This window comes from Bubalus bubalis, chromosome 12 (assembly GCF_019923935.1).
Source record: "Bubalus bubalis isolate 160015118507 breed Murrah chromosome 12, NDDB_SH_1, whole genome shotgun sequence".
Classification (NCBI taxonomy): domain Eukaryota; kingdom Metazoa; phylum Chordata; class Mammalia; order Artiodactyla; family Bovidae; genus Bubalus; species Bubalus bubalis.
In genome coordinates this window covers 6237737-6263343 of record NC_059168.1, presented here as the reverse complement: position 1 = coordinate 6263343, position 25607 = coordinate 6237737, and the positions used below count along the sequence as shown (strand labels likewise).

General features: G+C 47.1%; 1 protein-coding gene across 1 annotated transcript in view; it reads left to right on the top strand.

The window, feature by feature from the left end:
• The first annotated feature begins 9115 nt into the window (after positions 1–9115).
• Positions 9116–25607, top strand: part of RFX8 (regulatory factor X8) — a 51157-nt gene continuing 34665 nt past the window's right edge. Inside the window, exons 1-4 of the mRNA XM_044925678.2 lie at positions 9116–9287; positions 13637–13760; positions 23232–23293; positions 24399–24485. Coding sequence (XP_044781613.2) covers positions 9214–9287; positions 13637–13760; positions 23232–23293; positions 24399–24485 — 347 coding nt within the window. The 5' untranslated portion in view covers positions 9116–9213. The remainder of the gene's footprint in view (positions 9288–13636; positions 13761–23231; positions 23294–24398; positions 24486–25607) is intronic.

Genomic DNA, 25607 nt, shown 5'->3' with positions numbered 1-25607 from the left:
TCCCTCTCCCTCCAGAGGGTTCAAGGAGGACCAAGGAGGTCTGGATGTGCCTGAGATCCTTACATGGATCTCCCTCGACTGCTCAGGTGCATGTAAACATGGATAGAAGGGGTTATGTAAGCTTCTAGGCTTCTGGCACAGTGATGACATGTGAAAATTATATTTGAGAATGACGATCTTGACAATCTGTTTACAGCTTGGATTGGCTCTTTGTGGTCTTTTTTTTTGGCTGCACTGTGCCACTTTTGTGATCTTAGCTCCCTGAAAGGATAAGCGCAGAGTCCTAACCACTGGACTGCCAGGAAAGTACCCTCTTTGGGGTCTTAATGTGAGCAATTTTTAACCCAAGTGGAGACATGCTTCTTTTCATCAAACAGACTTTAACAATCTTCAGGCACCTATTGGTATGAGTACTGTTGTCTGGAAACAAAGCATCCAGGCAGATGCTCTTTATAAGACATGCCTCTGTTTTTAGATTTATTTTGTAATTATAAATTAATTATTTATTTGGAGTATAATCACTCTACAATGTTGTGTTAGTTTCTGCTGTATGTATCAGCTATATGTATACCAAGATACAGCTATGAAAGTGAGAGTGTTAGTTGCTCAGTCATGTATGACTCTTTGCGACCCCATGGACTGTAGCCCACCATGCTCCTCTGTCCGTGTGATTCTCCAGGCAAGAACAATAGAGTGGGTTGCCATTCCCTTCTCCAGGGGATCTTCCTGACCCAGGGATAGAACCCAGGTTTCCTGCATTGGTAGGTGGATTCTTTACCATCTGAGTCACCAGCTGCTGCTGCTGCTAAGTCGCTTCAGTTGTGTCTGACTCTGTGCGACCCCATAGACGGCAGCCCACCAGGCTCCCTGGTCCCTGGGATTCTCCAGGCAAGAACACTGGAGTGGGTTGCCATTTCCTTCTCCAATGCATGAAAGTGAAAAGTGAAAGTGAAGTCGCTCAGTCGTGTCTGACTCTTAGCGACCCCATGGACTGCAGCCCATCAGGCTCCTCCGTCCATGGGATTTTCCAGGCAAGAGTACTGGAGTGGGGTGCCATGGCCTTCTCCCCTGAGTCACCAGGGAAGCCCCTATATACAGCTATATGTACACATATATCCCCTCCCTCTTGAACCTCCCTCCCTCCTACAGCGCCCCCATCCCACCTCTCTGGCTCATCATAGAGCACTAAACTGAGAGCCCTCTGATAAAGCAGGCTTCTTGCCTCTCCAGGCTGGGGAACTCTGTTTGTTAGTTAGCAGGAGGGGGGTCACACATCCACTTGAAAGGTGTCTACTGTCCTTCAGTTGCTTTCAGAGAGATGTGGCAAACAGTGACTCTGGGGATGCTTTAGTGAAAGTTATTTCATGGTGAGCATCATGAGATAATTCCATGCAGACAGCAGGGAACAAACAGCTGTCAGAGTGTTTTTACCAAAGAATAACATGAACTATGAAATAAGACAAAGGTCTGTCATACCAGAGAGTCAGCTCATGCTACCATTTTAAAACTGCTTAGAAAATACTTCCTCCACACTCATGAAAACTTAAACAAAAAAAGTATTTATGAAGTCTGAATTAATTGCTGGGGGTTCCCCAATGGCTCAAGCAGTAAAGAGTCCACCTGAAATGCAGGAGACTCGGGGCGATCCCTGAGTTGGGAGGATCCCCTGGAGGAGGAAATGGCAACCCACTCCAATATTCTTGCCTGGGAAATCCCCTGGACAGAGAAGCCTGGCGGGCTGCAGTCCACAGGGTCACAAACGACTGCGCACACAAGCACAGCAATTGCTTAATATGCTTTTGCCCATTCTCTTGGGAAATTATTAAATGCGTCAAGGTATAATTTATGATTTTGCACACGATCATGATTTGAACAAGTGCCTTCTGAGGTTATGTGACATCTAAAAAGACGACTTCTTTCATTCCTATGTTCCTTTGAGCACAAGGAAGCCACTTTTCCTTTTGTTTTTGCTTTGTGTTCTATCAGGCTTCCAGAAAAATCCCACTTTGAATGTAACAAAAGAGTTCAAATGTGTTACTCTACAAATTACAGTTTGCAAGCAGTCAGTGAGGAACGAAGTCCATTCCTTCTCTTTCCACACATTCTGAGAGTTGCCGGCAGATAGTACCGTTGGACCCGCTGCAGGTGGCCCACCTTTCACATGAACCGAGAGGAAGGGAGGCCGTGGTCAGTGGAAAGCAAGCTGTGCGGAAATGGCTGCCCCTGCGCAGCTCCAGACCACGGGCTGCAGAGCAGGAAATGGCAAAAAGATGCTTGCTGCCATCTTGGAGCTGTCCGTCACCCGCATGCCTGGGAGTGTCATGCCCCCATCAGTTTCAACTAGAGCTTGATCCAGACACTCAGAAGGTGAATCCAGACCAAGGAAAATTTCAACATATGGTAGTGATCTGGAATCTCTCCAATGAGATTGTCTTGATCCAGCACAGTTTGAAAGTCACCATGGCTTATGGGTTTAGAGCCCAGTGATTTTAAAAGGTCCCTTTCAGGGGCTTCCCTGGTGGCTTGGTGGTAAAGAATCCGCCTGCCAATGCAGGAGACACAGGTTCCATCCCTGATCTGGGAATATTCCACATGGCTTGGAGAGTTCCAGAAAAACATCTATTTCTGCTTTATTGACTATGCCAAAGCCTTTGACTGTGTGGATCACAAGAAACTGTGGAAAATACTGAAAGAGATGGGAATACCAGTCCACCTGACCTGCCTCTTGAGAAACCTGTATGCAGGTCAGGAAGCAACAGTTAGAACTGGACATGGAACAACAGACTGGTTCCAAATAGGAAAAGGAGTATGTCAAGGTTGTATATTGTCACCCTACTTATTTAACTTATATGCAGAGTACATCATGAGAAACGCTGGGCTGGAAGAAGCACAAGCTGGAATCAAGATTGCCGGGAAAAATATTAATAACCTCAGATATGCAGATGACACCATCCTTATGGCAGAAAGCGAAGAAGAACTAAAGAGCCTCTTGATGAAAGTGAAAGAGGAGAGTGAAAAAGTTGGCTTAAAGCTCAACATTCAGAAAACTAAGATCATGGCATCCGGTCCCATCACTTCATGGCAAATAGATGGGGAAACAGTGGAAACAGTGGCTGACTTTGTCTTTCTGGGCTCCAAAATCACTACAGATGATGACTGCAGCCATGAAATTAAAAGACGCTTTCTCCTTGGAAGGAAAGTTATGACCAACCTAGACAGCATATAAAAAAGCAGAGACATTACTTTGTCAACAAAGGTCCATCTAGTCAAGGCTATGGTTTTTCCAGTGGTCATGTGTGGATATGAGAAATGGACTATAAAGAAAGCTGAGCACAGAAGAATTGATGCTCTTGAACTGTGGTGTTGGAGAAGACTCTTGAGAGTCCCTTGGACTGCAAGGAGATCCAACCAGTCCATCCTAAAGGAAATCAGTCCTGGGTGTTCATTGGAAGGACTGATGTTGAAGCTGAAACTCCAATACTTTGGCCACCTGATGTGAAGCACTGACTCATTGGAAAAGACCCTGATGCTGGGAAAGATTGAGGGCAGGAGGAGAAGGGAATGACAGAGGATGAGATGGTTGGATGGCATCACTGACTCAATGGACATGGGTTTGGGTGGACTCCGGGAGTTGGTGATGGACAGGGAGGCCTGGAGTGCTGTGGTTCATGGGGTCTCAAAGAGTCAGACACAACTGAGCAACTAAACTGAACTGGAGCAACTGAGCCCATGCACCACAACTACTGAGCCTATGCTCTAGAGCCCAGGAGCTGCAACTATTGAGCCCTGCAACCACTAAAGCCCTCGCACCCCAGAGCCCGTGCTCTGCAACAAGAGAAGAAACCACAACCAGAAGCCAGAACACGGCAATGAGAGTAGCCTTGCTCGCTGCAACCAGAGAAAACCCTCACAGCAACGAAGACCCAGCACAGCCAAAAACAAAGAAATAAATTAAATTATTAAGAAAGGTCCCTTCCAGGCAAAAATGGAACATACAGTTGTCTGTTTTCTAAAATGCTCTGTCTGTGCAGATGCCAAATACATTCTACATTCTTGACCGAGTGCATCCGACTCATTAGCTGTATTTAACACTATACCTATTGCCCAGAGACACCTGGTACATCAACAGAAAGTGAATAATTGTGAGGATTGAATGAAATTAAGCACCCTGGATCAGAGATGGTTTTGTGCAAGGAAAAGGCACAGCTGTTGCCCTTTTAAAAGGTGAAATGTGACTAACTGGATCATCTGGAAATCAATTAGACTGAAGTAGGCCAAAGATATAGCTGTTTGGCTAAAAGAGATATATTCTCTGGCAGAGGGGAGACAGAGCTTTGTGTGCACAAAATGTGACATCAGGAGTTGGAATTCTGTGGATATAAACTTTAAGATTTCCTTTCCCTTGTGATGACAAGGGGACATTTTGAGGGCAGATGCTGAGCCTGAATTAAGAGAGAGGTTGGACTTTTCAGGTGCAAGAGAGCCTAGAACTAGGTCTGACTGCTTCATGAAAATTTTTGTTATGTCTGTTGCAAGGCCACATTCTTTGAAAAGAAAATGGATTTTATACCTAATTCTATTTAGCAGTCTATGTGGCTATAAGCTCAACTCAAATGAAAGCTGTAATTATGCTGCTAGTGGAAGGATCATGTACAGAGGTAAGTGTCCTTTCCACATCCAGCACATAAGGAAGGCAGAAACTGTGAAAAAAAAACCCTGACGGTTACAGTGCTAACATGTATCTATTCAAATGCTTCATCTTAAGGGACTGGTTGAACTAGAGACACCAGCGGTGGTGGGTGAAATTAACCCGTCCTTTGGGTGGAGGGTGTGAAATTGACCCAAAGGCCTCATTAGCAATGTCCTCTCACCACCAGACCTCAATAGCTCTAGAGCAAAACGAGGTAACGTGTGCACTTTACAGCATCTCATATTTGATGCGGTAAACAGCAGAGAGACCAACCGTCAACCAAAGAATCCTGGTATCCTACTGTATTTCCAGGGTGTCTCAGTGCTTGGTGCTTGCTGGGGCTCAGTAAATATGCCAATGTTACATAATCAGCAATGACACAATAGGACCACAAGTTGCCCTTGAATAACAGTGAGCTCGCCTCTTGGTTATTTCCAATGTCTATAGAAATGGGTGGGCATCTTGGGGAGCTTCTTGGGTGGCAGGGAGCTACTGCAGGATGGAAGCAGACATGCTCTCAGCTCCCACCAGCCACCAAAAAGGATGTCCACCGCTGGGGACCCAGGATCTGAGCACTCAGGCCAAAGCAAAGCCCATGAAGGGGCCTCACAGGGCCCCCACCCAAGTGGGTGCTACCTCTTCTCAAGACAACTAGAGAAGGGCTGCCCTCAAGGTACCTTGGAGGAGCTGCCATGTCATTTTCCCTGTGGCTTCCTCTCTCCTCCTGCAGGTCCTCCTTCACCTCTGCCTTTCTGCTTTCTCCATCAGCGGTGCTTCCTGGCACCGCCTGAAACCTGCGCCAACCTGCTCCTTGCCCACGCTGCTGGCCTCCCATGCTTGCTCCATGAAGGAGTCTCTACAGACACTGTTCCCCTCAGTTCCTGTCTTGAGAGGCTGACGTGGGGTCAGGCTTTCCAGGTGGCACAGTGATGAAGAACCTTCCTGTCAATGCAGGAGACCTGGGTTCCATCCCTGGTCAGGATGATCTCCTGGAGAAGGGAACGGCAACCCACTCCAGTATTCTTGCCTGGAGAATCCCATGGACAGAGGAGCCTGGCGGGCTACAGTCCATGGGGTTGCAAAGAGTTGGACACGACTGAAGGGACTCAGCATGCACACATGATGTGGGGTCAGCTGTTCCCTGCTGGATGACTTTTTAAAGAAGTCAGTCCATAAAAAGGACATTCAGCTGAAAAGAGAAATAGGGCAGACGGCGGTCCCATCACTTAATACAAGTTCTTCCAACATATCCGCCCATCTTACTATTACCTTCCCCAAAAAAAACCTCCCCAATTTTCAGGACCAGGGTGATCCCTGGCACAGCTCAGCAAAGGAGAGTCAGGTACCATCTGGGGTCAGCTCCATTGACCTGGTCAAACCTCAAGGCTCGGACTCTGCAAGGAGCATCCTACGATGTCTCCACTGGGACTGCCTTGGAGCCTTCCCCTGACACCCTGATGATGGGACCCCCTGACAACGGCATCACAGAGCTGTCACGCGGAAGGCAGTTGACACTGTCTGTGGACTGAATCTCTGCCCTGCTTCCAGAAATGGTTGTCAAATGTACATGTAGTGTTATTGGTGGTGCCTCGTTTCTTATTTTGATCTGTTTTTTGACATTTTTAGAAATTTTGGTAGAATACACATCAGTTCAGTTCAGTTGCTCAGTCGTGTCTGACTCTTTGCGACCCCATGAACCACAGCACGCCAGGCCTCCCTGTCCATCACCAACTCCCAGAGTTTACTCAAACTCGTCTCCATTGAGTCAGTGATGCCATCCAACCATCTCATCCTCTGTCGTCCCCTTCTCCCCCTGCCTTCAATCTTTCCCAGCATCAGGGTCTTTTCCAATGAGTCAGCGCTTCACATCAGGTGGCCAAAGTACTGGAGTTTCAGCTTCAACATCAGTCCTTCCAATGAACACCCAGGACTGATCTCCTTTAGGATGGACTGGTTGGATCTCCTTGCAGTCCAAGGGACTCTCAAGAGTCTTCTCCAACACCACAGTTCAAAAGCATCAATTCTTTGGCGCTCAGCTTTCTTTATGTCCAGGTCTCACATCCATACATGACTACTGGAAAATACACATAGAACATAAAATTTGCCATTTTAACCATTTTAAAGTGTACAATTCTGTGGCATTAGGTACTTTTACATTGTGATGCAACTATTCCCACCATTAATCTCCAGAACTTTTTCATCATCCCAAACTTAAATTTTGTATCCACTGCACAGCTCTCCATCTCTCTTCCCCCAGCCCCTATACATATATATATATATATATACTTTAGATATAATTCTTTGGTGATGGACAGGGAAGCCTGGCATGCTGCAGTCCATGGGATGGCACAACTGAGTGACTGAACTGATACAATTATTTATATTTAATATATACTCTTTATCTTTACTCTTTTTAAAAAAATAAAAGCAATCTCAATGAGTATGGCATGGTAAATCAGCACGGGTTTTGATTTGCATTTCCCTCTTGATGAAAGTGGAAGAGGAGAGTGAAAAAGTTGGCTTAAAGCTCAACATTCAGAAAACTAAGATCATGGCATCTGGTCCCATCATTTCATGGCAAATAGATGGGGAAACAGTGGAAACAGTGTCAGACTTTATTTTTGGGGGCTCCAAAATCACTGCAGATGGTGATTGCAGCCATGAAATTAAAAGACACTTACTCCTTGGAAGGAAAGTTATGACCAACCTAGATAGCATATTCAAAAGCAGAGACATTACTTTGCCAACAAAGGTCCATCTAGTCAAGGCTATGGTTTTTCCCGTAGTCATGTATGGACGTGAGAGTTGAACTCTAAAGAAAGCTGAGCGCTGAAAAATTGATGCTTTTGAACTGTGGTGTTGGAGAAAACTCTTGAGAGTCCCTTGGACTGCAAGGAGATCCAACCAGTCCATCCTAAAGGAGATCAGTCCTGGGTGTTCATTGGAAGGACTGATGTTGAAGCTGAAACTCCAATACTTTGGCCACCTCATGTGAAGAGTTGACTCACTGGAAAAAACCCTGATGCTGGGAGGGATTCGGGGCAGGAGGAGAAGGGGACGACAGAGGATGAGATGGCTGGATGGCATCACTGACTCGATGGACATGAGTTTGGGTAAACTCCGGGAGTTGGTGATGGATAGGGAGGCCTGGCGTGCTGCGGTTCATGGGGTCGCAAGGAGTCGGACACGACTGAGCGACTGAACTGAACTGAATGACTAATGATGTTGAGCATCTTGTGCTTATTGGCCATCTGGATATCTTCTTTGGGAGAACAAAATCCTTTGCTCATTTTTTAACTGGGCAATTCTATTGTTCTTACAGTTTCCCTGGTGTCTCAGAAGGTAAAGAATCTGCCTGCAATGCGAGAGACTGGGCTTTGATCCCTGGGTCAGGAATATTCCCTGCAGACAGGAATGGCAACTCACTGCAGTATTCTTGCCTGGAGAATCCCATGGACAGAGTAACCTGGTGGGCTACAGTCCATGGGGTTGCAAAGAGTCAGACATGACTGTTCTTATCATTCAGCTGTCCAATGTGTTTTTAATCTAGATGAAGAAGTCCTTTCTAGGGACTTTGGAGCTGTCAGGGGCCCAAGTAATAGTGGCCTGACTGAGCCTGTGTCCCTGCCACATGCCCTACATTTCTGGGCTGCTTAATAACACACATGCCAGGCCCCTGAGAAGTGGGGTTAGGCAAGAGCAAGCAGCTGGTCTCTCCTAAAGGTAGTCATTAAATAGTTCTAGAGGGAAGGACTGCTAAGGCAAGGCTGCAGGTGGCCTCACTAGGCTCCAGTTGGAGTTGCCCCCACCTCCCCTCCCTTCAATTCCCAGCACCAGAGGTTCTCACCCCAGGTCGCAGGTTAGCATCATTAACCTCTGAGGAGCTTATAAAAGCGGGTTTGAGCAAGCCTTCCCCTCAAACCCCAGACCCTCTGGGGGTGTCTCTTGGGAGGCTACATCTTGGAAACGTGCCCAAGTAACTCCAAAGCGCCGTCAAGGTTGAGGACCACCGTTCATCAGATGCCCTGACTCGGTGCGTGCACTGGGTTTTGTGTGTTGCAACCTTGTCTGACTGGTTGGAAGGGGGAAGAGCGCTACGTGTATTTCTGTTCTACGGTCTTTGGATCTGGGAGAGGCGAGGACACCGCCCCCCAAACCTTCCCAGCAGGCGCGGGGCGTGGCTCAACGCCACCACAGGCCCAGGGGCCCCCCGGACCACCCCCCCCAGGCCCGCAGCCCAGCTCCCTACGCGTCCCCCCCTGCCCCCAGCAACCCCCACCCCGCGCTCTCCAGCCCTCCTCCAACCACGCGCCCCCCATGCGCGCCTCGCCCCTGAGGTCCCCCGCCCCTGCCCAGACTTCCACGCGCCCCCTGCGGACCCCCGAGGTCCGCAGCCCCTCGCTGCCCCCGCGCGCCTCCTCCCGACCCCCGCGCGCCCGGCTCTAAAGTAAACAGCAGGAGCGGCGGCGGCCCGACGGTGCCGCTGCGGACTCGCCTCCTCGGAGCAGCGGGCGGGTCTAGCCATGGCCGAGGGCGTGCCGGCCTCCCCGTTGGGCGGCGCGGGCGGCCGGGGCCTGCACAGCAGCATCATCCAGTGGTGAGCGGCCCGGGGGCGGGGGGCGCCCGGCGGAGGGCAGGGGAGAAGTGGGGGCGAGGAAGAGGGGCACAGCTTCCTCCGCTGCTGCCCCTGGGGCCTCCGGCCAAGTGCCAAGGGCCACCGCCTGCGTCCGGGGCAGATAAAAGGCTCGAAAGGACAGCCGTTCACTCTCAGGAAGGACCAGCGCTTTCTAATGTTGGTGGGATAGGTCTAGACACACACATACACACACACACACACACACGATGGGCCATGTGGTTTTCCCACTTAACGCTGGTGGAATGGGACTAGACACACACTATCGGCCATTTGGGTTTCCCGCCTGGGGGCTACCTTGCTGGTCTCTGTCACACACACACACACACCATGGGCCATGGGGGTTTCCCACCTGGGGGCTCCCCGTTGGTCACACGTCCCTGCAGGAAGTAATCCAGCCCGCCCTCAAGGGGCTTGGTGGTGGGTCTGGGCTTCCGTGTACATGGAGAGCACCCAGCTAGGCCAGGAGAGTATTTTCTCTGAGTGTGCCATTCCGCCTGGGAAGTTCTCTAAGTTAAGGCAAAGCCGTTTTTTTAGCTCTAACAATGCACTCCACATTTGCTTGTGAAGTTCACTTCTGGCTATTTAAATAGAGGAAGAAGAAACTGGAAGAAAAACACCGCCAGCCCTTGGGACTGATGAACTCAGGGGTTTGTAGCTCTTCCTAAGTAGCAAAATAATTCAAACCAGCCCTAAAATCTTCGCTTTAGAAGTTGAACAACGAGTAGACAGCTGATTACTTCTCTTTTTAAGTTTTAAGGCTTATTTCTCAAGAAAGACTTTCTGGAAAGTTTCAATGGGTGAGATAGAAACAATGAACAGTGTGTTTGTGATTGGAACCCCAAAAGTCCTAATTGGCCACCCCTTTTCTCCAAAAGGAGATTCTCAATGTCTTTTCTCTGGCATAAGAAAGAAAATCAAAAGAATAAATATTTTTTAATGTTTTAAAATAATTTTAAAATATTGAAAACAGTAACCACAGTACACACAGTATTTTCAAAGTGTTACAAGCAGGCCTCTGCTTCTTTCACACTTACTCAGACCCCTCACCATATCAGCAACCTTCTTACAAAAAAGGGCTCTGAGGAGGCCGTTGTCAATTTTCAGGTCACCCTTTAGTCAATTAGACTTTCTAGGACTGGAAAAAGTCTAGAGACTCGAAAGAATGATTAGAGATTCAAAAAAATACCTGGACCTTCTCCTCAGGTCATTTGTAAACTGGTGAGATGCAGGCTGCCCACAAAGCTGGTGCCCTAAAAGCAGGATGGTGTTTAAAGCCTGTGTCACCAGTTCTGCCCCTGCAGGCCTGGGATCCTGGAGTGGGGTTGTGCCCTTCAAGGTTGGGAGGGCAGGAGGTGAGGAGGGGCAGAGTTTCCCCAGGATGACTGATCTTTAGGCATACAGTCTATGAAGTGCTAGAGAAGACTCCTGAGAGTCCCTTGGGCTGGAGGGATATCAAAGCAGTCAATCTTAAAGAAAATCAACCCTGAATATTCATTGGAAGGACTGATGCTGAAGCTCCCATACTTTGGCCACCTGATGCAAAGAGCCGACTCATTGCAAAAGACCCTGATGCTGGGAAGGATTGAGGGCAGGAGGAGAAGGGGATGACAGAGGATGAGATGGTTGGCTGGCATGAAGAAATTAGAACCCTTTTACACTGTCGGTGGAATGTAAATTGGTACAGCCACTATGGAAAATTATAGTGATTCCTCAGAACATTGAAAAGAGAACCACCATGTTATCCAGTAATTCCCCTTGAAAGCAAGGATTGGAACAGATATTTGTACCCCCATGTTCATAGCAGCGTTATGCACAATAGTCAGAGATGGAAGTAACCCAAGTGTCCACCAGTGGATGGATGGATAAACAAAATGTGGTCTATACATAATGCACCATTTTTCAGATATAGAAAGGAAGGAAATTCTGATGCAGACAGCAACATGGATGAACCTTGAAGACATTATGCTAAATGAAATAAGCTAGTCCCAAAAGGATAAACACTGTATGATTTCACGTATATGAGGCACTGAGAGGAGTCAGATTTGTTGAGACAGAAAGAAGAATGGTGGTTAGCAGGAGCTAGAGAGCTTCCCAGGAAGTGCCAGCAGTAAAGAACCTGCCTGCCAATGCAAGAATCTTGAAGAGATGAGAGTTCGATCCCTGGATCAAGAAGTTCCCCTGAAGGAGGTCACAGCAACCCACTCCGGCTTGCCTGGAGAATCCCATAGACAGAGGAGCCTGGTGGGCTACAGTCCATAGGGGTCACAAAGAGTCAGACATGACTGAAGTGACTTAGTACGCACACACATGGGCAAGGGCAGGGAATGGAGAGTGTTTCTGGGCGGTACAGAGTTTTAGTTTTGTGAGACAGCCGGAGTTCTCTGGATGGATGGTGATACACAGCAGGGCACGAGCAATTTCACAGTAATGAGGAGATACTTAACGGCATTAACTGAACTCTGCATTTTAAAATACGCTTTATGTTATATAAATTTTATCAGAATTTTAAAAAATGAACTGTTAAAAAAACAAACAAACAGAACCCCTCAGCTTGTAACGGAGCCAGCCTGGTGTCCTGGAGGATATTGGAAGATGGTCTTTGCAGATGTAACCAGTTAAGGGCTCTCACTGGATTTGGGGGCACTGGAGTGGAACATCCATCCACAAGCCAAGGAAGGCCAAGGGTTCCTGGCATCTGCAGCAGCGAGGAGGGAAGGATGGAGCACATGCTCCCCCAAGCCTCAGGAGGAACCGACTCGGCTGAGCCCTGGTTTCTGGACCGTCGGCTTCCCCAGCTGTGACAGCGTACATTTCTGTTGCTTAAAGCCAACTGGCCTACGGTAGTTTGTTACCTGAGGAAATCAAGACAGGGTCAAAGCTTCCCTCCATCCCCATATGTTGACTTTTCCTCCTTCCAGAAAGCAGATGGGATTAACAACTGTGGCCTCTAGCTTGCAAGGAAATAGGCCTCAGCGTGCCTCATCCCAGAAAATAAGCCGTAGGTCATCAGTAAGAAAGGAGATGCATTGTTGGTAAAGTGTTAGTCACTCAGTCGTGCCTGACTCTTTGTGACCCCACGGACTGCCACCCACCAGGCTCCTCTGTCCATGGGATTTTCCAGGCAAGGATACTGGAATGGGTTGCCATTTCCTTCTCCAGGGGATCTTCCCAACCCAGGGATCAAACTCGGGTCTCCTGCCGTGCAGGCAGATTCTTTACCGTCTAAGCTACGAAGGAATCCCACATTGTTGGTAAATTCCCTGCTAAAAAATGCTTCTGTGTTTAAAAACTGTGCTGGCTTCGCCAAGGAGGGAAAGTTGGTGGGATGAATTGGGAGATTGGAATTGACCCATATACACTACTGATACTACGTATAAAATCGATACCTAATGAGAACCTACAGGGAACTCTCTTCAGTGGTCTGTGGTGACCTAAATGGGAAAGAAATGCAAGAAAGAGGGGATAGATGTATATGTATAGCTAGTTCTTTACTGTCTGAGCCATCTAGTTTTGGTCCCTAGGTCAGGAAGATCCCCTGGAGAAGGAAATGGCTACCCACTCCAGTATTCTTGCCTGGAAAACCTCAGGGACAGAAGAGCCTGGTGGGCCACTGTCCATGGGTTGCAACTAACACTTCATGGCTAGTTCACTTTGCTGTACAGCAGAAACATGTAACTGAAAATCAACTACACTCCAATACAAATTAATTTTTAAAAATTAATCAAATATGTAGTGGCTGCCCTAAGTCACTTGGGTTTAAAAGTTATGTAAACAACTGTTTCAGAGAAAGAGGGGCAAGGAGGGCTGTGTACACATGTCCCGGGTCACAGGCACATGGGCACTGGGAAGCCACATGGGCTCCAGCTGTCACCCTCAGGGGTGTTGACTCTATGGGGGCAGGGGGAGTGGCCTTGTTTTGTGTCCTGGTGAGTAAATAATCCTGTGTCATAGTTACAGAGATCTTGGCTGCCACCTTTGTAAAGTTACATGAAGCAGTGTCTGCTGAAGCCAACAATTTGGGCTTCTTATTAATATGCCTGCACACCAAAAAGATATAAAAGCAACAGTACTGCACCATATTGGAAGTTTAAAGTCACAGTCAACATATTGATACTTAACTCTGGGCTAAGCACGAAAGGGTACATTGCAGATACTGACAGATGAGCCATGGCATTCATTCAATAAACTAAGCATATTTCATTTAGTTAGATCCACCCTTGTCTCTGACCCTTATGAAAGCGTCCTGCCCTAGAATCACTGATGCCAACCTCCTCTTCCTGTTCTTCCTCCCCACCCCACCCCACCCCCAGGTTGGTTGACAATTTCTGCATCTGCGAAGGATACAGTGTGCCTCGCTGCCTCATGTATGAGATTTATGTGGAGACCTGTGGGCAGAATGCTCAGAATCAAGTCAACCCAGCCACGTTTGGGAAGGTATGTTGTGAAGATAAAAATACGGTGTCCACTGAGTAAAAAAGTATGCAAGTTATTAATAATCAGTGAGGAAATGCTGGGGTTTATTTGGGTCTAAGTGGATATAACCGGCTTCACCCTGGAAACCAGCCAGATGATTAGCCTACTTCCTCACACCTTCCCAAAGCCATCCCATCCTTTGTCCACACTTCATAGTGAGGGGCCAGGAAAGGGAAGGGTGGGGTTACATTCACCAGAGAAAATGCAGCTCTGGCAGCCCCAGAGATCCCCAGCGCTCAGCCAGGCTTGCCAGGTCATTGTTCCCTGCATAGACATGCCACAGCTCAGGACCCCACAAGTGCTAAGAGCTGCCTTGTGAGGTCAAACAGCTGATCCTTCCCACAATTTGCTCATATCTAGAGAACTCTTGGGCTCTCAAAGGTTTCTTCTGGGGGTTAAGAGCTCCGTCAGGGGCTTTGTTTATACCACGCAATACACAGCAAACGTTAGCACAAGGATGGCCCATCTAAGACCCTCTACATCCAACAAATATTCATTGAGCAACTGCTATTTCAGCACTGTTTTAGATGCTGAGAGTACAGCAATTAACAGAGAACAGAGAGAAATCCCTGCCTTCACTGCACTTATTACTTTTTTATTTAAATTTACTGTATTTATGTATTTATTTTGTCTGCACGTGGGCTTTCTGTAGTTGCAGCAAGCCAGGGTTTCTCTCTGCTTGTGATGCTTGGGTTTCTCAATGCAGTAGCTTCTCTGGTTGCAGAGCACAGTCTCTAGAGTGCAGCCTGACTAGTTGTGGCACATGAGTTTAGTTGGTCGTGGCATGTGAAATCTTCCCGGACGGACCAAGGGTCAACCCATATCCCCTACCTTGGCAGGCAGATTCTTAACTACTATACCACTGGGGAAGTCCTGTGTTTATTATTAATATATTATAGTTGATGGAGACAGATAAAGAATATAAAATATATAGTCTATTAGATTGTGTAAATGGAGAAGGCAATGGCACCCCACTCCAGTACTCCTGCCTGGAAAATCCCATGGACGGAGAAGCCTGGTGGGCTGCAGTCCATGGGGTCGCAAAGAGTCGGACACAACTGAGCGACTTCACTTTCCCTTTTCACTTTCATGCATTGGAGAAGGAAATGGCAACCCACTCCAGTGGTCTTGCCTGAAGAATCCCGGGGACGGAGGAACCTGGTGAGTTGTCTATGGGGTCGCACCGAGTCAGACGCAACTGAAGTGACTTAGCAACGGCAGCAGCAGATTGTGTAAATGCAAAGTAGAGTAGAAAGAGTAAAGGGTCCGTGTGTGTGTGTGCCTGTGTGCATATGTATATGGATGTGTGTGTTAGGGGAAGGTCTGTAATTTGAGGGGAGGCAAGAAGTAACTTTTGAGTCCAGACTTCCAGAAGATGAAACAGTGAGTATGGGGTTATATGAGCAAAGAGCAGAGCAGGCAGAGCCAATGTCAAAGACGTGAGGCAGGAGGGGGCTGACACAGAAAGGAGGCTGCAGTGGTTGGAGGGCAGAGACCAGGGAGAGAGGATCAGAGGCTCAACTCTGGGAGGTGGGAGAGGCCCAGGTGTGTAGGGGTCAAATCCTGGGTGTATTTGGAAGACAGCCAATAGGATTTGTTGACGGAAAGAATTAATAGAATCACAGAGCTTAATTGTTATTAAAATAACAATAATAGCTTTCATATTGCATCATATTTATTTTCAGTCTGGTTTTCAAGAATAGACAGAATCCACTCAAAACAAGTTAAAAGGAGAATTTTGATTATTATCATTTTTAAAATTTTCTTTTGGCTGCACTGGGTCCTAATGGTGGCACGTGGGCTTCTCTAATTGCAGCGCTTGGGATCCGTTGCCCTATGGCATGTGGGATCTTAGCTCCTGAGCAGGGATCGAACCTTTATCCCCTGCATTGGGAGGTGGATTCTTAACCACTGGACCACCAAAGGTCTCGAAAGGAGAATTTTTTTAGAGGGATATCTCATTTAATCCAATGGCAAGAAGTTTGACTGGACCTCATAGAATCTAATCTAGTGCTGCCCAATAGAAATGTAATAGGAGCCAGATATATAATTTTTAAATATTCTAGATCCTCCTTTTCAAAGTTTTTTAGGTGAAATTGATTTTATAAATTTTAAATTTCATCCCAAATATTCAAAATACTATCGTTTCAAGATGGAATCAGTATTTAAAACTCACTGAGTTGTTTTGTTCATTCTTCATGCTAGATCTCAAAAATCAAATGCATTATTTTACACGTTGTTCTTCAGTCACCTAGTCGTGTCCGACTCTTTGCAACCCCATGGACTGCAGCACACCAGGTCTCCCTGCGCCTCACCATCTCCCGTAATTTGGCCAAGTTCATGTCCATTGCATTAGTGATGCCATCCAGCCATCTCATCCTCTGACACCTTCTTCTCCTTCTGCCCTCAATCTCTCCCAGCATCAGGGATTTTTCCAGTGAGTTGTCTTTTTGCATCAGATGACCAAATTACTGGAGCTTCAGCTTCAGTATCAGTCCTTCCAGTGAGTATTCAGAGTCGATCTCCCTGAAGATTCACTGGTTTGATCTCCTTGCTCTCCAGGGTACTTCTAGGAGTCTTCTCTAGCACCACAATTCAAAGGCATTAATTCTTTGGTGTTCTGCCTTCATTACAGTCCAGCACTCACAACTGTACGTGACTACTGGGAAGACCATAGCCTTGACTGTATGGACCCTTTACATGTACAGCCCATCAATCAGACCAGCCCATTTCAAGTGCTCAGTGGCCACTTGTGGCTGCTGGGTCCCCTCTCAGACAACCTAGACTAGATTCTGAGTCACCAGGCATCTCCTCTCTCCCTCTGGTGTGCCTATAAACCACTATGATGCTCTTCTCCTGCCAGGCCTGCTCCAGGCCCATCCCAGAAGCCAGCTTCCTCCTCCAGTGTCACGATTTCCCATGATGGCTGCTTGTATGGTGCTTGCTTCCCAAGATGCTTTACTTGACCTTCTGCTCCAGGGCCTGACCCTGTAACGATCTGCAGGCAAAAGAGGCCTGCAGGAAGGATGGGTGGGTGGGAGCAAACAGTTGGCATCTTTAATGCTTGGTGTTGTGACCGCCATCCACCGAGGCAGATAGCATTAAAAGTCAAGGAACGAACCATGAGTGACTACGGTCAAGGTTCCCACAGCCTGCTACAACGCTGGGGCAGTTGACTTCATTATGGACTTCATTCAATTGACTTCATTCAGACCTCTTTCCACCTGTTATTCCCTCAAAAGTACCCAAAAGTACTGAACTCCCAAAAGACCTTGGCGGTCACTGGTCCAACTCCACATCCAATGACAAGCCCTTCAAAGTCACCTCCAGCTGGGAGCTTTGTATGAGAACAGAATGTCCTCTGGGGGCAGAGACAAGCCTGGGACTCAGAGCTGTGAGGGGGCAGCGTGTTTTTATGTCTCCATTACAAGGAAGTGACTCTTCCCCTGGACAAACAGTCCTCCCCCAGGATCCGTGCTTGGCAAGCAGAGCACAGGCGGCTGGAAAGCCGCCTGGCTCCTTGCAGGCCTTGGGGCAGCTCATAGCCTGCAGGATCAGACCCCTACAGGAGGCCCCTAGCTGGTGCTGAAATGACCTGGGGATAAGGAGCCTGCTCACGGGCTGCAGAGGTGTCAGTCCAGCCTCCCTCCGTTTTCCAGTCTTTCTTCCCTTCCTGTCTGCTGCCTTTCTCAGTGTTCCTCAGTGGACAGAGTGGAACTGGTTCCTGACATGCCCTCATCTTCCATCCACTCACGGCCTGATTCTCTCTGGTTCTTTTGTTCTTTTAAACAACATGATAAGCATCTGTGAATCCACCACCCTATAGGAACCATGTGGTCAGAAACCCCTCTCCCCGCCTTCCCCAGCTCCTGGCAACCATCAACCCCTTCATCATTATCTTGCCTTAAAAATTTTTTTTTAATTTTTTGGGCTGCATTGTGCATTATGTGGGAACTTAGTTCCCCAACCAGGGATGGAATCCGTGCCCCTGCATTGGCAGCGTGGAGTCTTAACCACTGGACCACCAGGGAAGTCCCTTTCTTGCCTTTTTAAAAAGAATCTTACTACATTTATATCATTTCTTTTTTTCTTAAACTTTTGATCCCTTTAACCCATTTTGCCCATGCCCTACCCCCCCTGTGACGTCTGGCAACAACCAATCTCTTCTCTGTGATCAGTGAGTTTGTTTGTTTGTTTTTAGTTTTGCTTTTGTTTTGTCACTGTTTCTTAGATTCCGCATATAAGCAAGATCATACCATCTTTGGCTTCCTCTGTCTGACTTATTTTATAGATTACATTTCTTTCAAAAAGCCCAGTTTTAATTTTTGTGGCTTGAATTTTTTTAGAAGGGAGATCATGTTATGTGTCATCTTTGGGGACTTGTTCCACTTACTCTTATATCAAGACTCCTCTACATTCATCTGACTGCTGCATAATATTTCAGTTGACTCGTTCGCTCTCCAATTGAGCATTTGAGTTGTTTCCCGATTTTGCTGTTGTGAACATTCACATGTGTCTCCTACTGTGCACGTGGAGCCGTTCTCTTGGGCGTGTGTCTGGGGGTTAATTTGCAAGCTGATGGGTTGTTTGACATCATTTTCTGAAATGATGGCTCCCATTGGGCTCCCAAGGGCAATTCTGTGAATTCCAGTGATGTTTCCACTGATATTCACTTCTCCACTGAATATTCTTGGCTCCCAACTTTTAATTTCCCTGCCCATTTGTTTCATTAAGACTTCAATTTATTGGTGTTTCTCTTCAAAGATAGGTTCCCCAGGGGTACAACTCAGTGTCTCAGGAGGGCTCAGGATGGAGCTTTTATTTTTATTTTTTGTTACTTTTTTGGGTACTAACCTTTTTATCCTTCCCTGCCATTATGTTGGTTTCATTTAAAGCTTGTGGTCAGCAAAAGTAACCCTTCATTATTTTTTTTTTTTTACACATGAATTAGAAGTAAGGTGGCTCAGTGATGAAGAATCCACCTGCCAATGCAGGAGACAAAGGAGATGCGGCTTCATTTCCTGGGTTGGGAAGATCCCCTGGAGTAGAAAATGGCAATCCACTCCAGTATTCTTGCCTGGGAAATCCCATGGACAGAGGAGCCTGGTGGGCTACAGTCCTGGAGGGTCGCAAAAGAGTCAGACAACACTGAGAGACTGGGCACAGGCCTCCCAAAACTGCTTTGTAAACTGTAAAACACTCCAGATAAATAGAATATTTTGTCCTTGTTATCAGATTGTTGTCAATGCAGATGGGTGTCGGAACCCAAGAGTGGCTGTTTCCTTATTCTAAGTTGCAGCTTCTTAGTTCCGACCTGCTGAATCTTCTAGACTCAGAGTCATCCAGCCGTGTCAGCTGCTGAAGCTCACACTTAGCCCGCCCTCAATAAATCAAAAGTGATGTGGGCATGAATGAGGTGTTAGGCTCTAGAGCTCCCTGAATGTCTCTGGGTGAGGTCTTCCAACCCACCAGGAACTCCCCAGCTGTCTTATCACTCAGCCCACATTTTGCCCTTTCATCACTCAACATATTGATTGGGACACTTCCTCTAAGGCTTTTGAGTCTGGGCATCCTGGCACTACAGCACTTTCCTTATCTGGCAGCCTTATCAGATGGGAATGGGGTGACTTGAGCTTGACACATTTGGGCTCTGGATCATCCCTGCCTCCTTTTTTAAGAAACCTAAGGCTCCTGTTCAAAACCTCTCTTGGATTTCCTTCTCAGTCGTTTCTCATCCAGGGTGGTCCCACTGCAGTGTTCCATAGAAAGTGTTAAAAAGAGCCTCCGGTATGATCGAGGGCATTTGTCCAGCGTTTTTGATCTTCTGACTTCCTTTCAAATCCATCTCCCAAGACACTGGGGTCCTGGCTTTCAGTTCCTGTTGGGAATTTGCCCAAAGAATGAGCCAGTTTAGTGTTGCTGGTCTTGGAAAGGGACTCTGAGTTGCTGAATCTGTGACTCAAAGAAGGGAGAGGAAGGGGAAAAGGATATGATCCCAAAGCTTGTTTACAAGAGAAACAACAAAATACCCACTTCTCACTTCCTGCCTCTTCCCCTGGGAATAGAGTTGATTCCAGGTTCCACACAAGTTCCTGTGCAGATGTTGGGGTGTTTCTTGCTCTGCTCCACAGTCCCGGGTACATGACGGGTCATCTCACTCCCAGTGCAAGTAACAGGCTTATGAGGATGAGGAAACTTCCCAAACGCTGACTTCCTTTTTTGTTAAAGTAACATTTCCTGATGCTTTTCTGATTATGAAATAATACATTCCCTTAATAGAAAATGTGGAGATTCAAGAAACGTGTACAAAAGAAGAAGGCAAATGTTGGCCATGGCCTCATTGTCCAGAAATGCAGCCTGACCTCCCTAGAAATCCTTGGGTGATACAAAGCCCTATTGTCATTCTAGTTTACCAAAGGGTACCTGTCTAACAAGGTCCAGCCCCATGTGACAGCCACACTCTGAGCTGAGGTTAAAGTGGAATGATTTCCCCAATCCTCCAGCAAGGTTTCTCATGAGCAGGCTACTAGGAATGGGGACCTGCTTTTCCTCCCTCCCCTCTCCCACCACCTCTCTGGGTTTTGGGAGAAGTAAAAGTGGACGGAAAATTTCTACCACACATCTTCACATTTGGGGGCTAGGCAGACCCTTGTCTTCTGGTCCCCCCGGTGGCTTCTGCAGGGCAACCCTTGAGAATGTTCTAGAATGCATCCCTGGCTTTAGTGAATAACTCATTCCAAAACCTGACTGCCCATCCTGAGGCCTTGCTGGGCAGAATCTGGGCCCTCTCACCTGTCAGCTTTTGTTTTTTTATGATTTTTTTTTAATATGGACCATTTTTTAAAATTTTCTTAAAAGTTTTTTATTGAACTTGTTAGAATAATGCTTCTGTTTCATGTTTTGGTTTTTTGGCAATGAAGCATGTGGGATCTTAGCTTCTTGACCAGGAATCAAACCCGCATCCACTGCATTGGAAGGTAAACTCTTTACCACAGGACTGCCGGGGAAGTCCTCTACCTGTCAGCTCTTTACCACTTGTGGCCAGCGTCTGGGTGTGGAAACTTCTCAGCCATTCTTGTCTTGAACAGGCTGTGGGTATGTTGGGGCCAGGGCAGTGACCACAGTCCTCAGCCTGCCCCCAAGGCCACTGGCCAGCTGTCTCTCGTCAACTTGGAGTCCGGTGCCCAAGCCAGACATTGAACGCAGGGGCCTCAACATCAGTCCTTGACGCTAATTCTTGAATCTTCTTCCCCAGGGTCTGAGGTGATTGGACCACCCCATCCTACCCACTGTTCACAGGTCAAGGGGTGATCTGAGGGAGCTCTGAGGGACAGAGGCTCTGAGGGAGCTGTGAGCAAGATAAGGTCTGCAGGAGCGCTGAGCAAGCAAGGCTCTGAGGGAGGGAGGGCTGGCTGAGGCAGCCAGGCTTTCAGGGAGCTCTGAGTGAGAGGGTCTGAGAGTCTGAGGGGGCTCTGGTCCAGAGACTCTGAGGGAGTGCTGAGAAAGGGAGGCTTTGAGGGAGCTCTGATCCAGAGAGGCTCTGAGAGAGCCGTGAGCAAGACAGGGTCTGAGGGGCCAGTGTGGGAGAGAGGCTCTGAGGGAGCAAGTCTGCGGGAGCACTGAGGGAGGGAGAGTCTGGGGGAGCACGGCTCTAGGGGAGCTGGAGTGAGGAATGGTCTACTGGTCTGAGGGACCTCTGATCCAGAGAGGCTCTGAGGGAGTGCTGAGCGAGAGAGGGTCTGATGGCCTGAGGGAGCTGTGATAGAGAGAGACTCTGTGCGATCTCTTAAAGAGGGACTTTTTTGAGGCAGCTCTGATTGAGGGAAGCTCTGAGGGAGCCGCGATGAAGAGGCGCCGAGGGAGCTCTGAGTGAGGAAGGGTCCTCAGGAGCTCTGAGTGGAAAAGCGTGTGAGGGTGAGGGAGCTCTGGAGGTTAGTTGGTCTGAGTTAGTTCTGAGGAAGAGAGGCTCAGAGGGAGCTCTGAGTGAGGGTGGGTCTGAGGCAGCTGTGAGGGAGGGAAGCCCTGAGGCTCTGAGGGAGGGAGCCTCTGAGGGAGCTCTCTCCTGTGGCTTATGTTTTGCATCCCTTTCGGTTCTCCTTCCTTGATTTGGCCTCCTGACTTTGATGTTAATTGTGCCAGACCTAAAGCAATTATACTCCAATTAAAACATATGTAAAGTAAATATGGAAAAAAAAATAACGTTCCAGACCTGCCCTCCTCTCCCTTTCTGTGCCTCCACACAGGGTCTGGCGGGGTGGGGGAAGTGGGGGAGCCTTCCTGTAGGAAGAGGTAGGGTCTGAGGCAGGCAGGAGAAATGTTTTATGACATCCAACCCTCCCACTTGGAAGCTGAGAATAAAAGAGAGAGGAAGGCAGACCCAGAGATGTGGAGAACATGGAAGAAATCATTACACGGCCGCCTGGAACATCCTGCCCTCCTGCTCTGTAGTTTTGTAGTTTTACCAGGATACAGGATTTCCCTTTTCAACAGTCATGCACTTGGATACTATGTTTGTCACGGACCTTCAGACAGAACAGACTTCTGGTTTTTAAAAAATATAATTGGTCATAGATATCATATCAGTGCTAACAGAATGTACATCAGAAAGATAGTGGGAGGGAGGTGGGAGGGAGGCTCAAGAGGGAGGAGACGAGTATACCTATGGCTGATCCATATTGATGTTTGACAGAAACCAACACAGATACTGTAAAGCAATCATCCTTCAATTAAAAATAAATAAATTTTTTTAAAAAAAAGATAGTGGAGATGGGGACTTCCCTGGTGGTCCAGTGGTTGGGACTCTGCCCTTCCAATGCAGGTTTGATTCCCTGGTTGGAAAACTAAGATTCCACAGCCACTTGGAATGGCCAAAAATAAATAAATAAATGGTGGGGAGATGAAACATTGAGTCAGAAGTAGCTCTCATTTAATATTTTGTACATTTGCTAACAAAATCTTTCAAATGAAAAGTAAATGAATACATTTTAACATGAAAATGCCAATCACATTGGAAAAAGGAAAGTAGCATGATGGACTGCTTGCAGGGTTAGTAATGCCCTGTTTTTAAAGGATTTTTAATGACAAGGGGAAATGTTTACAGTACAAGGTAGGGGGAAGAAAGTGGGAAGCAGAGATGCTGACACGAGAATTGTGACGATGCCAGTATTTCCAGTGTAGACTTGCAGAATCCACTCGCACAGCGAGGCTTTGGGAAAAAGTCAGGAATGAACTGCATTGGAGTTTACAAGGTGGTTCCCTTGGAGTGTTGTGTTTCCTTCTTTATACTTGTCTGATTATTCCAAATTTCATTTATTTGTATTTTCTTTATGATTAGAAAAGAGGGAATGCAGGTTAAACATGGCAAAAGATGAAGCTGAAAGTTCTATTTCTAAATTTTAAAATTGCAACTTTAAATCTAACTTACTCTTTTAGCTCGTGCACTTGGTTTTCCCTGATCTTGGCACCCGGAGGCTGGGAACGAGAGGCAGTGCCAGGTAGGTTGATCATTTTGGCCTTATTCTAAATGTTAAAAACATACATTTTGAAAAAATCACAAAATGGATGACCAAAAAGTGCAAAACTAAACAAACTATAAATATCAACTCTTCCCAAAGAATTCCCATAATTAAATGAAATTCCCAGTGCCTGATACAATTCAGGTGATGCCAGAACCGAATTTGAGTCTCTGTCTTCTCAAGAGATTGTGTTAAAGTACAAAAGTCACAGTGTATTTTTCTGTTTCAACACTTTCAATGTTTAGACATGTAAATGTCTAATAGTTAAGTAATGATAGCCCTAGAACAATAAAACTATTTTAATTACTCTTTGAACTAAAATTGCTAAGTGTTCCATCTAATTCGCATATTTGAATTATATTCAAGAGACCAAGGTACCCAGGTGATATTTTTAACACAAAAGGAAATTCCAGCATTATCGGGTGCATCCTGTTTTAATTATCACTCAGTTATCATTGTTACTTGTTGTTTGTTTTAAATCAAGAAAAGTCAGGAGAAATCAGCAAGAGCAAGAAATCACTAAGAAGGGACAGAAGCCAAGTTAGGGAAGGACTTGCCACCCATGAAGGAGTTGAAGGCATGGGAAGTGTTTGCCAAGTTAAGCATTGGGCAATAGTTAATTTGAAAAAAAAAAAATTGTTGGGCTGCTATGAGCCCATACAAGCTGCTGCCTTTCCTGGGCTTAGCAGAGGAGGAACCAAACTTCCTTCGGGGGTTTGAGAATCTGAGTCCATTCAGCAGAGGGAACACTGGCGTTGGTCTGCATTTCTTTGAGGAAGTTGATGGCAGAGACGACAGGAGGCTTTCCCTGTGGCATCTCTCAGATTCAAGTGTCATAAGTCAGGAAAGCAGAGGAGGACATACGCGAGCTTGTTTCAAAGCTGATGCGTGTGAGATAGTATGAAATGGTCCACCTACCAGAGCCTGGTCAGGCTGAATGACTGATTAGCTTTTCCTGCTAAATGGGGTCAATGATGAAACCCAGAGAACAGCTGTAAGTCCTCCTTGGGTAGGCTGTTCTGTGTCTTCTCCCAAGCCCACTTAGTGGTTTGACACCATCTTTAAGACCATGTTTATTTTTCAGGTATCATTACGACGGAATCTGTATCAAGAGAAGTTCTTTCTTCTATGCCCAGTACTGCTCCCTTCTGGGTGGAAAAAGGTGCACCAGGTTAGTACCTGTCACTTAGGTACTTTGGTCTTGGTCACAGCCTGGTTCATATTAGGACCATTTGTACTTGTGTTGACTCGAACTGGCTCTTTGGCTGTTGTGCCATTCATCCTTCTTAAGGATGGAAACACGCACATCACATCAACACTCCTCTGACATGGACGTCAGTCTCTGGCAACATCGTCTGCCAGAGAAATGTGTACCGCGTTCATTTCCTCAGTTACGGCTCATTTTCATCATCATCTCAACGGCCAGGGCCATTTTGCACTGTCTTTGTTCTTCTCCTCTGTCAAATTTGACAGAATTGGCCACGTCCTGCTTGAACTTTCCTTTAGCCCTCAGGACTCTGCGTCATCTAGTCCCTTCCCTAGAATGAGCCCTTCCCCTCCCCACCAGGGCAGGCATCTCCACGCTTCATCATTAATGACGCTTTTCCTACACTTTGACCCCAGGACACCGCATTCTTTTCTGTCTCTCACTTGCTGCTATCACTTCTCCTGCTCATCGTCTCACCCACCCCCAGGGATGTTCTGTTTGGCCATCTCCTGGATGTTCCCACGCAGAGGACCCACTGGTCCCTCCCACTGAAGACGTAGAACTTTAACTTCATTCTCTCCCTCCCATCACCTCTGCCTCTTGATGCCCTCATTTCCATCTGTGATCCCAAGAGATAGAACCTATGCAGAGGATCACCCCGCAGCCCTCCCTGACTCCCTGGGTCACAAGTCCTGTTAATTCTCCCTTCCTGGGTCTCCTGATGGCTCTTCCTGGTTACAGGTGTTTCCTGTATGTCCTCATGATCTCACATCGAGATGATTTTCATGGGTCCTGTGTAAGCTCCCTCCCTTCACCTCACCACTATCTGAACACAGCCGTGAGACTAACCTGCACCCAGTTCTTCAGTTTTTCTCTTTCTTGCTCAGAAATCTCAGGAGCTTGCTCTTACCTCCTGTGTAGAGCCTACAGCCCCCTCTTCCCAGACTGGTGACCTTCCCCAGCTCTTTCTATAGGCACTTCCCATCCACGTTGCCAATTTCTCCCAAATGCACAGCCTTGGTTTCAGCCATGCTCGCTTTGCTCGGAGGACATCAAATGCGTGTCTGTCTTGGCTCCCCATCATCC